The 12,400-nt window shown below is 40.0% G+C and overlaps 1 protein-coding gene across 1 annotated transcript in view; it reads right to left on the reverse strand.

The window, feature by feature from the left end:
• Positions 1-12,400, reverse strand: part of LOC117554842 (muscleblind-like protein 1) — a gene marked incomplete in the record, with an annotated part of 108,534 nt that overhangs the window by 36,954 nt on the left and 59,180 nt on the right. The window contains 1 exon segment of the mRNA XM_034229391.1: positions 4,645-4,815. Coding sequence (XP_034085282.1) covers positions 4,645-4,815 — 171 coding nt within the window.

A 12,400-nucleotide genomic window follows, 5' to 3' on the forward strand; every position in this document is an offset into this window, starting at 1 on the left:
AAGCACGTCTTGCATATGCACGCGATAAGGTCAAGGGTGAGGTTTACGAGTGTCGACGGAGGTCAAAATAAAGCAAAACCGGACATTTAATTAATATGTTATAACAAGTGAATGCCAGTAGATCAGCGCCGGCCATGCATTTGTCTCTCGTGGGCCGGATCTGGCCTGCGGGCCGCTAATTGGGGTTGGCTGGTGTATGTAGACAGTTTTTAAGTAGTAACAGAATACGTATTTTTGCAGGATCAACTGTAGCCGTTAAAGTCCCCTCATCCTCCACTTTGCACTAAAGCACACTGGGTAGCCTTCCTTTGGATGTAAAGCAGGTCAATATTATGTTGTTGTGAAGGAATGATGATGACACAAAATAATGCAGTCTAACACAGAAGCCCAAACCCAATTGAAAAAATGAGGTTTACAAAACATAATAAACTCCCACTATTATACAAGTCTACTGCGTAGTCAAAATAACCATAACGTTGAATCATCGCCTTTGTAACTGTTTAAAAGTATGTGCTAAAGTTCAGGAAGATACAATATATGTATCAGACTGTATGAGCTTTACATTGGTTTACCTAAACTTAGAACTTAGTACTGTGTTTGATTATTCTCCCCTTTCAATCGTTAATGGCACATTTGGATGAATAATATTTTATTTATCGTCACTATTTCTACTAGCAACAATGCAATTTGATCGTGATAGCAGCTGAGAGTTGTCGAACCAGTGACTGTGATGCAGAGATGGAGTACTCGAGTGCCGATTTTTGGGACTCGTGACTTGACTCGGACTCGCGCACTGATTGACGCGACTCGGACTCGGACTCGTGAATTCTCACGCACGATGACTTGGACTCGGACTAGGACTCGAACACAGGTAATGATGACTCGTACTCGGACTCAGCTCGGACACTCCTTGGATGACTCGGACTTGGACTCGTACTCGAGCAAGTTTTCTCTGGAGTCTGATGTCCTCTGTGTCCTGGCGTGTGCACCTGTGAGGCGAGTTCACGTACTGGGCGCGCCCCCGCTGCTATACCAGTCTAAAGATGTCCAGAGACACACCCCGCATCGTGCTGTATGCTTTTAAAGATTTTGTTTCCATATTGGGAAAGAGCAGCGCAAAATGCACATTATGTGGACAGAAGATAGAAGAGAAGACTGGGACAACGTCGAATTTCAATCGGCACCTTTCACGGCGGCACCCAGAAAAGTAAGTAGAAATGCTATTGTTAGCTTGCTAACCCACGTTAACGTTAGCCACTAAATTGACTCCACAAAGGTTTTAAAAATGTCGGGTTAGATGGAGGTAGGGGTTGATATCACATCCTGGGACCAAGTGCAGTTTTATTGTCTAGATAGATACTGTTAAAAAGCTATACATGTCCTTGGTGATACTGCAGATGATGAGTAGCCTAGCCCTAGCCTACAATGAACGTGAAAATTAGAGACTGAAAATGATCTCCATCACGGAGGCTCCATAACACATTACTCTAAGGATGGAGTTCATATATATATATATATATATATATATATATATATATATATATAGGTAGGCTGTATTGAACACTATCATCAGAGTAATGTGATCAAATCAATAAGTAAAGATTCAGCCGATAACATGAAAGCACATGGCTACTTAACATGCAGAATGTCGTCATTGTGCATGCTAAGTAGCAATGTGCTTTCTGGGGCTTAATCTTTATTGATATCATTTAAACGTTCACTTATTGGTTGTTGGACATTGTGATATTATTAAAAGCAATGTAGAGGAGCTACAGCTACATTTCAACACATATATCCACTAAGATTAATACATGAAGACTTGTGACTCGGACTTGACTTGGACTCTTCTTAGGTGACTCGGACTTGGACTCGGACTCGAACACAGGTAATGGTGACTCGGACTCGACTCGGACTCGGACACTCCTTGGGTGACTCGGACTTGGACTCGGACTCGACTACGACTCTCCCTAGGTGACTCGGACTTGGACTCGGACTTGAAGAGTGGGGACTCGAGAGTGACTTGGACTCGTGAATTGGTGACTTGACTACAACACTGCTGTGATGGAAAGGTGAGTTTTATAGTTGTCTGATTGAATGTCTGTACTGAACAAGTGCACCAGATCTCTACTTTAAATCTATCAAACATAACCATTTTGAAACTTTAGATTTATTGAATTGCCTCATTATCTACATTGTGGACACTTGTCACTTGTAACACCCTTCTTTAAACCTTATTTCAACACTTTTTCCACCAAACAAGTAAACCAACAATGACTGAAGGAGTGAGTAAAACAGTACTGTAGATAGATGTAATTGTAAAGTGGGCTGTCCACTGACAATGACTGTAATAAAAAGCAGCACCAATACCATGACTCGCAGATAGCTGTAATGGACTCTAATTACTTCACCCTCTGCACAGTTCCATGCATGAAATAAAAACACTCTCCTACACCCGTAGAGGGAGGGTTGACAGCTTTAGACAAAACAATGGGAAAGCAGCAGGCATCATTTGGTAGAGATACTGTGGAGGGGACAGAAAACTAAGCTACGGACACAGGGGAGGGATGGAGGAAGAAAGTCTGATTGTTGAAAAGGCTAGTACCGGGTCTTAGCCTTGGTTTCCTTTGCTCACAAAGTAGCTCTGTTTTCATGACTTTTCTTTGTGGTGTATGTCTAAAGAACTTTCTACTCCCTGCTGGAGTCATATCTCTTTCACTTTACTATACCTGTCTTACTCTGTTCATTTATCTCTTCCTGCCTCACTCCTTTCTTCTTCTTCTGCTCCGTCCTTCTCTGTCAGACTGTCTTCCTGCTCCTCTCCTATCCTTACTTTCTCTCTCCCCATGACTTAACCAGTTGAGCCCTGAGCCTGTTTTTCAGGCCTCAGGCTCGAAAATGACATTCCCATAACAATTGACTATATCTTCACTTCTAAAAGGGGTCAATTAATAATCTTTTTTCTCAAAGCAATGATAAACCTGTGAGTTGGATGTAGAAAAGTCAGAATCAATAGTTTATTTTAATTTTAAAGTAAATTCAGATTGAACATAGTAAAAAAATGTAATTTATAGTGTCCGTCCAAAAAAAAAAAACACCTTGAAAACCACCCTTGAATGATGGGATAGTATACTAAAAGCTTTAGGAATCCAAACTATAACATATTGAGTACCCTGTATCAAGATTGATGCAAAATAAGTGACATTTGACCTTTTTAGAGAGATTTAGAAAAAAAAAAACACTTCTGGGTTCATTTGGGTGCATTTCCCATTTCTTTGGCCCCCCTCGGTCGATTTTGATGATTGACACCTTTTTAACCGTTAGAGCCAATAGAATCGAGGGGAAGTTCCTAAAATCCATCTAAACATTACCCATTGGTGAATAGAGTGATGCGTAGCCAGAATGCCCTGGAACCGGAAGCTGTCATACACTCTAGTAGCTATCGTAGCAGCTAATATGAAATCTCCGTTATTGACATAAAAATGGAATGATGGATTATCAGTAGTCATTTCAAAGTGACAGACACATTGGATTAACCTATGGATTAACCTTCAGCAGTGTTGTTCTCGTTTTAATGCCATTGAACACAACATTTGATCAGAAAACAACAAAGGTAAGACGTTTTTAGCCGTTTTGGCTCCATAAAGCTAATTGTTGTTGTTTGTTGTCGTTTCGCCGCGAGTTCTGATCGCTCAGTGATACTTATATGTCTGGAATCTCTGGAATTTCAGCTTGCTAATCGATATCTTGTTTGTGCAGATCCGATAAGTAATAAGGGTATTTTAACTTGAGTTCTGTGATAAGTGAGTCAGCATTTTTGCGCTCAGGGCTAATTCAGAGCCTTTGTTATTACCCTTTTTCTTTCGTTTAGCTAAAAATGGTTAATATTGTCTGATAGCTGAGTTTCTTCCCGTTAAGTGGGTTTGACACATTCATAGTTTGTTAAATATTAAGAAGCCCTCAGACGCGGGGCCGTGGGGTTTAACTGGATAAACAGAAAAGGAAGGCTTGCCGTCCCAGGGAGATCTATTGCTTCTTTAAACCCTTTCATGGTTTCCCCTCGGTTTCTCTCAATGGTCCTCTCAACTCAGCCCCTCTTCCCTAGATAAGGGTGATAAGCCATCAGCTGAGTGTGGATGTGAGTGTGTGTGTCCAAGCATGCAGCATCTGAAGCTCTTTTGAATAGTCTGTGAAAAATTCACTCCACCACTCTGACTTTAGCATAAAGGGACAGAGGCCAAGACAGAGGAAATACTTCAAGCCTGACTGACAGGTCTCACTGACTCTGTAAGGTTTCATGGATCGGGGAAAGATTCATTTGAACTGGCTGACTGGAGCTCCGGCCATTACCTTCAGATTGTTGGAGCATGCAGCACAGTCACAAAGCCATTTCTGATGTATTGCAAGTGTGTGTGTGGGTGTGCATGCATTGATTTGTGCGTGTTTTGCATGACAAAAATATCATATTTTATCACTGTATATAAACATTGACGTTTCATGACTTAATCTTCCAAAGTTGTGATCATACTGCACTGAAACTTAAATGTAATAGTTGAAATGTGAAGTGTTTTATACATCATTTTTGCAGGACAAAAGTCAAATCTATATGTGTTCATGTTCATGTGAGCTGTGCATGTGTCCTCTCACCACTTGCTGTAGCTGTGTGCCGGGCATCATGGCATTGGCAAGCTGCATCTGCTGGGCGAGCATTGCCATGTTTTTCTGCTGGATAAGGTTGTTCCTTCCATTGATCTCCAGTTGGGTCTTTAGGTGGGGAGGAGGATGCAGGTACTTACAGTTCTCCCTCGAACAACGGCCCTGATGGGGTGTGGTAGGAGGAGGAAGTAGGACAGAGGTGAGGAGGATAAAGGAGGGAGGGATAGATAATATAAAGGAGGGATAGGGAAATAGAGACATGGAAAGAGCATGATTAGAATAGCGTTTCCTTTCACTGTTGCCTAATGTAAAGAAGTAATGAGCCTTGACCAAAGTGGCTGCCCTCCGATTTAGCAGGCTCTGACCCTGCCACTGGCTTTGTCGTAAAGAAGACCGATCAGCTCTGCTTTCTCTTCCCCCCTCATAAACCTAGCTATGTGCTGGCTAACTTTCCCTTTTTTAAGACAAATAAAATATATTAATAATGATAGTAATATATTTATTTATATATTTAATATATTTAATTACATGTTTTAATTATTTTTATTTTGAATACACACCATTACATTGTTACATATTGTGAGACATTTGTAGTTGCTTACAATACAGACTGCATCAAAAATATTGACAAAATAAAAAATAAATCAGCCCACAGAGAGTACAAATATTGGCATTTTCTGGATAAAACAGCAATTTTTAATACTGAAAATGTCAGAAATGGACTCAGCATCCTCAATAACCCCGAAAACCACTTGGAAATTGTCCAAATCGGGCCAAGCCATCTTTTAGCTATTGTCCATAGCATAGGCTATAACGGTAATTCATGCTAATCAACACAACTAATTGTTCAATTTGCTCAACATATGCAAGTTAGCATCCAGCAGTTTCTTATGTGCTGGGGACCTGTACTATACATTTCTAACATACAACGTTGGGGTACTCAACATTTCACAGCTGGCAACCTGAATGCTGATTGTCGTAATTTGTACATCTTTGGTGCAGATTGCGTAAAAAAATAACTCTTATCGACTTCTTGCCAATAGCTCAATAGACGATGATGATACGTTAGGAAAATGCCTGGATTGACATCATTAATGAAAATACAACAACATATTTTTACTGTTGATGGAGTATCAATCAGTAGTCGACCAATGATTGTTTCTGTCTTTTCATATTCAAAAGGTATTTCTTCTTTATTTGAGACAAATGATGGTACAATGAAAGGAGGCACAAGTTCAAATCATTGGCAATATATATTTTTGTATAACCATAAAGACAAGAAAATAAAAGTAAAGACAAGCTTCTCAACTGAACTTCTCTTGCATTGTTGCTCTAACACAGAAAAGGGATTGTTTTGAATTTCAATCAGCCCATAAGACCCACAATCCTCTATTATTTCGCTTCCGAAGCTGTCCTTGTTGATGCTGAATGTTTGACATGGCCCTCAATCACAATTGATTTCTACACTCTAAAAACGAATTCAGGCGATTGTGATTACCATGGATTTTATTTTATTTCAAGATGTTTAATTACGTCGCTAAACTCCTTGAAAAGGTCCTCTTCCTTTTCTCCGAGGTACACGACAAGGCAGCGGATGGCTATAGTTCTCTGCATACTTCAATTGTATTGTGCTATTTTTGAAAAAGGAAAAAAAGAGAAATTACCTAAATGAATATATTCTGAATGGGTGACTGCCAACAACTTGCTTTTCAATGACAACTCTAAATAACGATCCTACCTCAAGAAGCATGTCCTTGATCTGCTTCACGAGATTCATTTTTAATAGAAAGCGATATCGCAATAGTAACCAAAGTATTTTTACTCTCACAGTAGCCTCTACTACTTTGTATCCTCTCACAGAACTATTCACAGTTCAAAGGCTGCTAATTTTGGTCAAACAGCAATTTGCCTATACAGTGCAACTACAAGGCTATCTGTATTTGAATGACAAGAGATGACACTCACCTTAAAATGTCCTTTGTATGTTTCTATTTGTCTTAACTGTTGGAACTTGTCCAGGCATGTTAAGTGGGAGTGGACTTGAAATCCTTAACTCAAGGTGTAGAACAATTAAGTTATCAAGCCAATTGCATTACTTACTACAACTTGAATTTAGTTTCAAGTCAATTAACGCAGAAATCAGAATTCAAATGACACACAATATTAAGTTGATGTAATTACCAACATTATTACGTCAACACAACTTATAAATTAATGTTTGCAACTTCAAATGTTTATCTAAATCAATGAACTCACATTTTTATCTTGCAACCATGCATTTAATTAAGTGGAAGTGAAAGGTCGCCTGAATTTGTTTTTAGAGTGTAGGCAGTGCAGTGTGGGTCTGGGTCCTCTGAGCTGTGGGCGATTATATTCCTCTAGCAGCCAGCAGCCCGAGGGGAGTAGGAGGGAATGTAATTTACACTCTCATAATGCCTGCGCCACTGAACACTCCCCCAGATATGTGAAATATGTTATATATCTCCGTCTCTTTTTTTGCTCTCCTTTTCCCCTTCATACCCTCTTGCCTCAATCCCCTGTACATTTCCATCCCCATACTGATGTGTTATTCTCCTCATCATGAATACAGAACAGTCAAGGTGCAGAAGTGCTGCTGTGATCTGTGCATGCAAACATGTTCACGCATGTGTGCAAAGCTGAAGTACCCTCACTCTGCTTTTGTTGCTTCCACCCTTTCTTCTTTCTCGACTCAATCTTTGCTCATCAAAATGAATCCTCCAATGCGTCTTTTCCTATTACTTCTTTATATTAATCTATTTTCAAGGGATGGGGAAAACAACCCGGGGACAACTACACAGTAGCACCTCCCATGGGGAATTAAAGGTTGGCTGTCATGCTACAGTTTATCTCAGTGAGATTACCTGGTACCCATTTCTGCCCACTATGACACCTGCTTTCATAAGCCAACACATGCACTCTCCCACTCTTCCTCTCTTCTTCCCAGCCCCCCCTTATTTTTTCTCTATATTGCCTCTCTCTATCTCTCATATTATCTTTATTTCCGCATGCAGCATGTTCTGCCTAGCTACAGCAGGAAATATACTTTCTATTGGAGAGCAGCACAATGTCAAGAGTTCTTCCATTTTCATTGGCTGAGAGCTGAAAGTGATAGCACTCCCAGCATGCTGATTGGCCTATGAGGAACACATTAACAGTGCTTACTCTGTCTACATCCCAGTGTGTGACTATTGATCAGCGCTAATTGGTTAATGTCTTTTGATTTACAATGCCACACTTTCCCCCTGGGTGACTAGACTCTAAAGGCCCAGACACACCAAACTGACACCAAAGAACACGTCCCGAGTCGGGACTCACGACAGACCCGATTGTTGTGTCGCCTCACGTCTTCTGCATCATCGCCAACAGTCGCACTGGAACACACCGCAAAGACTTCAGCCGACGGCCTTTAGCCGACAGCCTACCGATTCAACATGTCGAATCGGCGGCGGAAGGTGTCGGCACGGCCGAAAAGACACGACGGTGCATTACACACCAATCTGAGTAGGGCGACAGGACGCTCATCGACGGCCAGACATCTATCGACATCGAAAATCGGGCCGGTGTGTCCGGGCCTTAACATGTCAACTCCAGCTGTGAGTGTATGTCACTGTGACAATTGAAGGCAATCTCTTTATTGATTTGCAATGGTCAACTTTAAGGCAGCTATATACTCAATATTTGTGTTATTTATATCATTTTAGATCCAATGAGTACAGCATGTATAGTTTAAAGGGGGCCTTGTCAAACCTAAAAAAAATCACAGTGTTGTCTGAACAGTTAAATCCTGCATGTTTAGTCCCAATTGATCAGTGCCTGGGATGTCCTTGCTTTCCCTTCCCCTTTTCTCTGCTGTTCACGGCTGTCCAAACAGTGTCAGAATAGGTTAATTGTGATCCTGTCTGATCCAAAGCAGTGCTCCCTCTGGCTAAAAGTGTTGACTACCAGACTCCATTCTTGTTGACTCTGTTTTACCTTCACCTGTTTGCCAGTCCTCCGCCGAGACTCTAATAGGCTAGCAGTTTCCCTCCCATCCTACCTTTCAGGTCATTGTCTGGACTGATCAGTTTTCCCAGCGAGCCATTTCACCAAACGACATTAACATCCTTTTAACATGTCAGGGCAAGGTTTTTGTGAACAGCCTTCACATACGGGGATCACCAAATATAGACTGAAACTTGAACCTTATTATTTATTTTTTTAGTTGGCAAACCGTTTAAAGAAAGTGAACCAGCTGTCTCAGTCCCACTCTTAAGAGTATGTGTTTGCATGTGCACACAGGGAAATGGAGCATTCTGCACTTATAAATCAACTTGGCCTCATTACACCAGATACCTTTCGGCCATATGTCAACTCCTAGATAAATATGCACACACACTGGCAGGCAGGCAGACACTATATGCACATAAACACACAACACAGACACACACATTCACTAATTCTTACTTTGGGGGGACATAATGGTGTTTTTGTTATAATTGAATGAAACAAAAACACTCGGCTACATATACATATATACATAAATGTATAAATACACAAAATACACACGTGCTTATACATGTCCTCACCTTGAATAAACTTTAACTTGAATAACATCGGCAGCCTTTCCACTGCAGTTTCAAGTTTCACATGTGGCTGGTTCTGATTTTGGCAACAGCATGGTTTTATTCAGTATCACATAATCCTCTATGAAAAGGTTACATCAACAAGGCTGTCCAAAAAATACTGTAAGGCAGAACAGTTTGCACTTGATTTTCTTAACCCTTTTATCCCCACCCAAGTCGAGAATTCTTACTAATACATTTATAACATGTACTTTTTTACATGTATTGTTTTTAAATGACAGTCTGTGAAAGTTCTTCTTGGTGATAGTCAGCTTACAGGTTGTGGTAAAAAGGCTGATCGTGATTTGGGAAATGTGCAATGTAAAATAGATAATGAAAGAAAAGGTACACAAAATAAATCACATTTTCAGCAAAGCGGTGATACCCTAAAGACACATTTTTACAAGTGTTTTAGACGCTGGTCATTATCATTTTGTCATCCTTTTATCCATCTATTCATTCATTCGTTTGGACTCAGAAAGCATAAGATCAACTGGTTTATCCTGTTTTGTTAGGCTAATTATCTATTTGATCGAAATCATTGAAACTAAATAATAATAATAATTCCTTACATTTATTATAGCGCTTTTCCAGATGCTCAAAGCGCTTTACAAATACACATTACACATATTTTTTATACATGCAATGGTCACTGCAAATAGTAAGGAAGACCTGTTATTAAGGGCCTCAAAGTATGGTTGTTTATACCTTTGCTCCTATTTTGTGTATTTTTCTACTCCATACCACACTGTTGTCTGGAGTGAATAAAACTGCATTCGTAACCATATTTGCCTAATTTAGTGTCAAGATACGTTGGATCACATAATAATGAAGTCATTGACTCGTTTTCTTTTGTGTGTGTGGTTTTGCATTGTGGAACTATATGATGAAAACCTGTCGTATTCATAGCCTGTGATACTTTGGCAGCTCTCTGAAGAATGTGTCTATGGAGTCCCATAATAAAAACTGTGACCAAATTCCAGTCACGAACTGGCAACAGAGACAAAAACAACACCAGAAGAAAGGAAAGGTAGACAGTGAGAGAGGGTTATAAAAACAGAGAGGGAGATTCATATGAATCAAAGCAGTCTGTCTGGCTGATTTCAGCAGTCTCCACTGGCAGAAATCTACATCCACAAAGGGTTGAATGGCGCATATCTTTCCACTAGACTGTGTCCCATGTTCTCTCCAGTAATCAGTCATTGATTTGTAAATTATCATTTCATCTACCTGTCAAGAATCAGTTATTCCCATTTGACCACACATAATTCAAAAGCCTCTGATGTTTTACCCATTATCTCTCTGCACACGCTGTGTCTCAGCTCCCTTCAGACTACCAAATACCGTGACCAGTGTAACAACTGTAGAGCTCGAGTCTGGACAGCCACCGTCCCATACCCTTGTGCTCTGCATTATTTATTCCGCCTCACCCTCCTGCAACCATCAGTCAGCAAAACGCCTTCTGGCTGATGGGAATTATGAAACTACATAAGCACACACACATTTGCTCTCTTGACCAAAGGTTCTTGTTGGCAAGCACACGTCCGACAAATTATGACATCAGACACAGCACAAATAATGGCCTGTCTGAGGACTGAGCGTGCTGCCAGACTAGCCAATGACAAACACACTCACTCACCAACATACACATGAATATAGCACATTTATTAGGCAATAGACATCACTGGACTAGCATGCCACATTTTGAAAGAAAACCTGAAGTCATCAGGGAAAAACATCCTGTGATCTTTGTCTCTTCTTTCTCCATCCCACGGTGTGCCACCGCTAATACTTGTTGTTTTTAAGTCTCATTATCTTTTTCCAATCATTTATCAAATCTGGAACACCCCTTCTGCATTGGTATAATAGCCTGGATCAGTTAATGACTTTAAAACCTAATTTAACTGGGCAGAAGGAGAAGCCTTAGAGACAGTGACAAAGATAGATAAAGACTCCAGAATCATAGACAATGATAGACAGAAGTGACACAGCACAGCTATAGAGACAGTAACTGAAATAAAACAGCTGATGAATCCACAGAAAAACACTTCTCAGAAAAAAGGGAAGCTCCTTTACGTCAAAAATGACGCCAAGTCTGCAGAAAGCTTTTAGCCGTAGTGCTCAATTAGCCATAACACCAATTACAGCTACCAAAAGCACTACTTAGCCTGGCAATGTGTTAGCATGCTCTGGGTGGATACGGGAACAAAATCGTTAGCACAGGAAGCTAACGATGGAGCAAAAATCATTAGCTTTCATGGCTAATAACAGCACTCTGCCACTGTCAGCTGGGCTGTTTCTTCTTTGTTATTCACTTTAAGGCTATGCATGGCAGAAATGTCTGGTTCAAGTTACCCATGTTTAACTTGTATTTAACTGTTTTCCATGATTAGTTAAAGGATCAGTGAACTAAGGTGAATATAAAACAGTTATTTATGAACTTGAACAGGTATTCACAACTAACATTAATTCACATCAATTACCGGCCACTTTTGCTACTGTTTTTGTATTTTCCTAATATGACCTTCATTGTATGATAGCAACATAAAGCTTGTATCGACATGGTTGATCGCTGGTTTTCATAGCTGCATGCATAGCATTTTCTTCCCACTAGTTTTTAATATAGTCTTAAATAATTTAAGTGCCAGCTGTTTTAATGTCACAACATAAATTATGTAGTTATTCTCTTAAGCAAAGTCATTTCAGATTTCCAAAGGTGTGCATACAATACTCAAAAACTCCATCTCAAGCACTTGCAGATTTCACAGTGGTGCTGCCATGAACCCCTAATGACTGTTGCTGAATGCTTTGGATGTGAACATCCCCCATTGTTAGACAAGTCAGTTAATAGTCAGTTGTTATAATCCCACTCCCTAGACGAGAAGATAAGCAATATAAAACCAGATGGATTCGGTAAAAGTCATTTTTTTCATTAAAGTCATTTATTGGACTGGTCTTAGGTAACTTAAATACAAATGTAACTTATTACAAATAGCAAAGGAGACAAATTACAAAGGAAAAATAACCAGCTTGAATCTGTTAAACAAATACAACTAAAAGATGACTACAAAATTAAATTAAAAAAGGGACCCCATACACTACTTTACACACATGCTTACACCGTA

Source organism: Gymnodraco acuticeps, unplaced genomic scaffold (genome assembly GCF_902827175.1).
Source record: "Gymnodraco acuticeps unplaced genomic scaffold, fGymAcu1.1, whole genome shotgun sequence".
NCBI lineage: Eukaryota > Metazoa > Chordata > Actinopteri > Perciformes > Bathydraconidae > Gymnodraco > Gymnodraco acuticeps.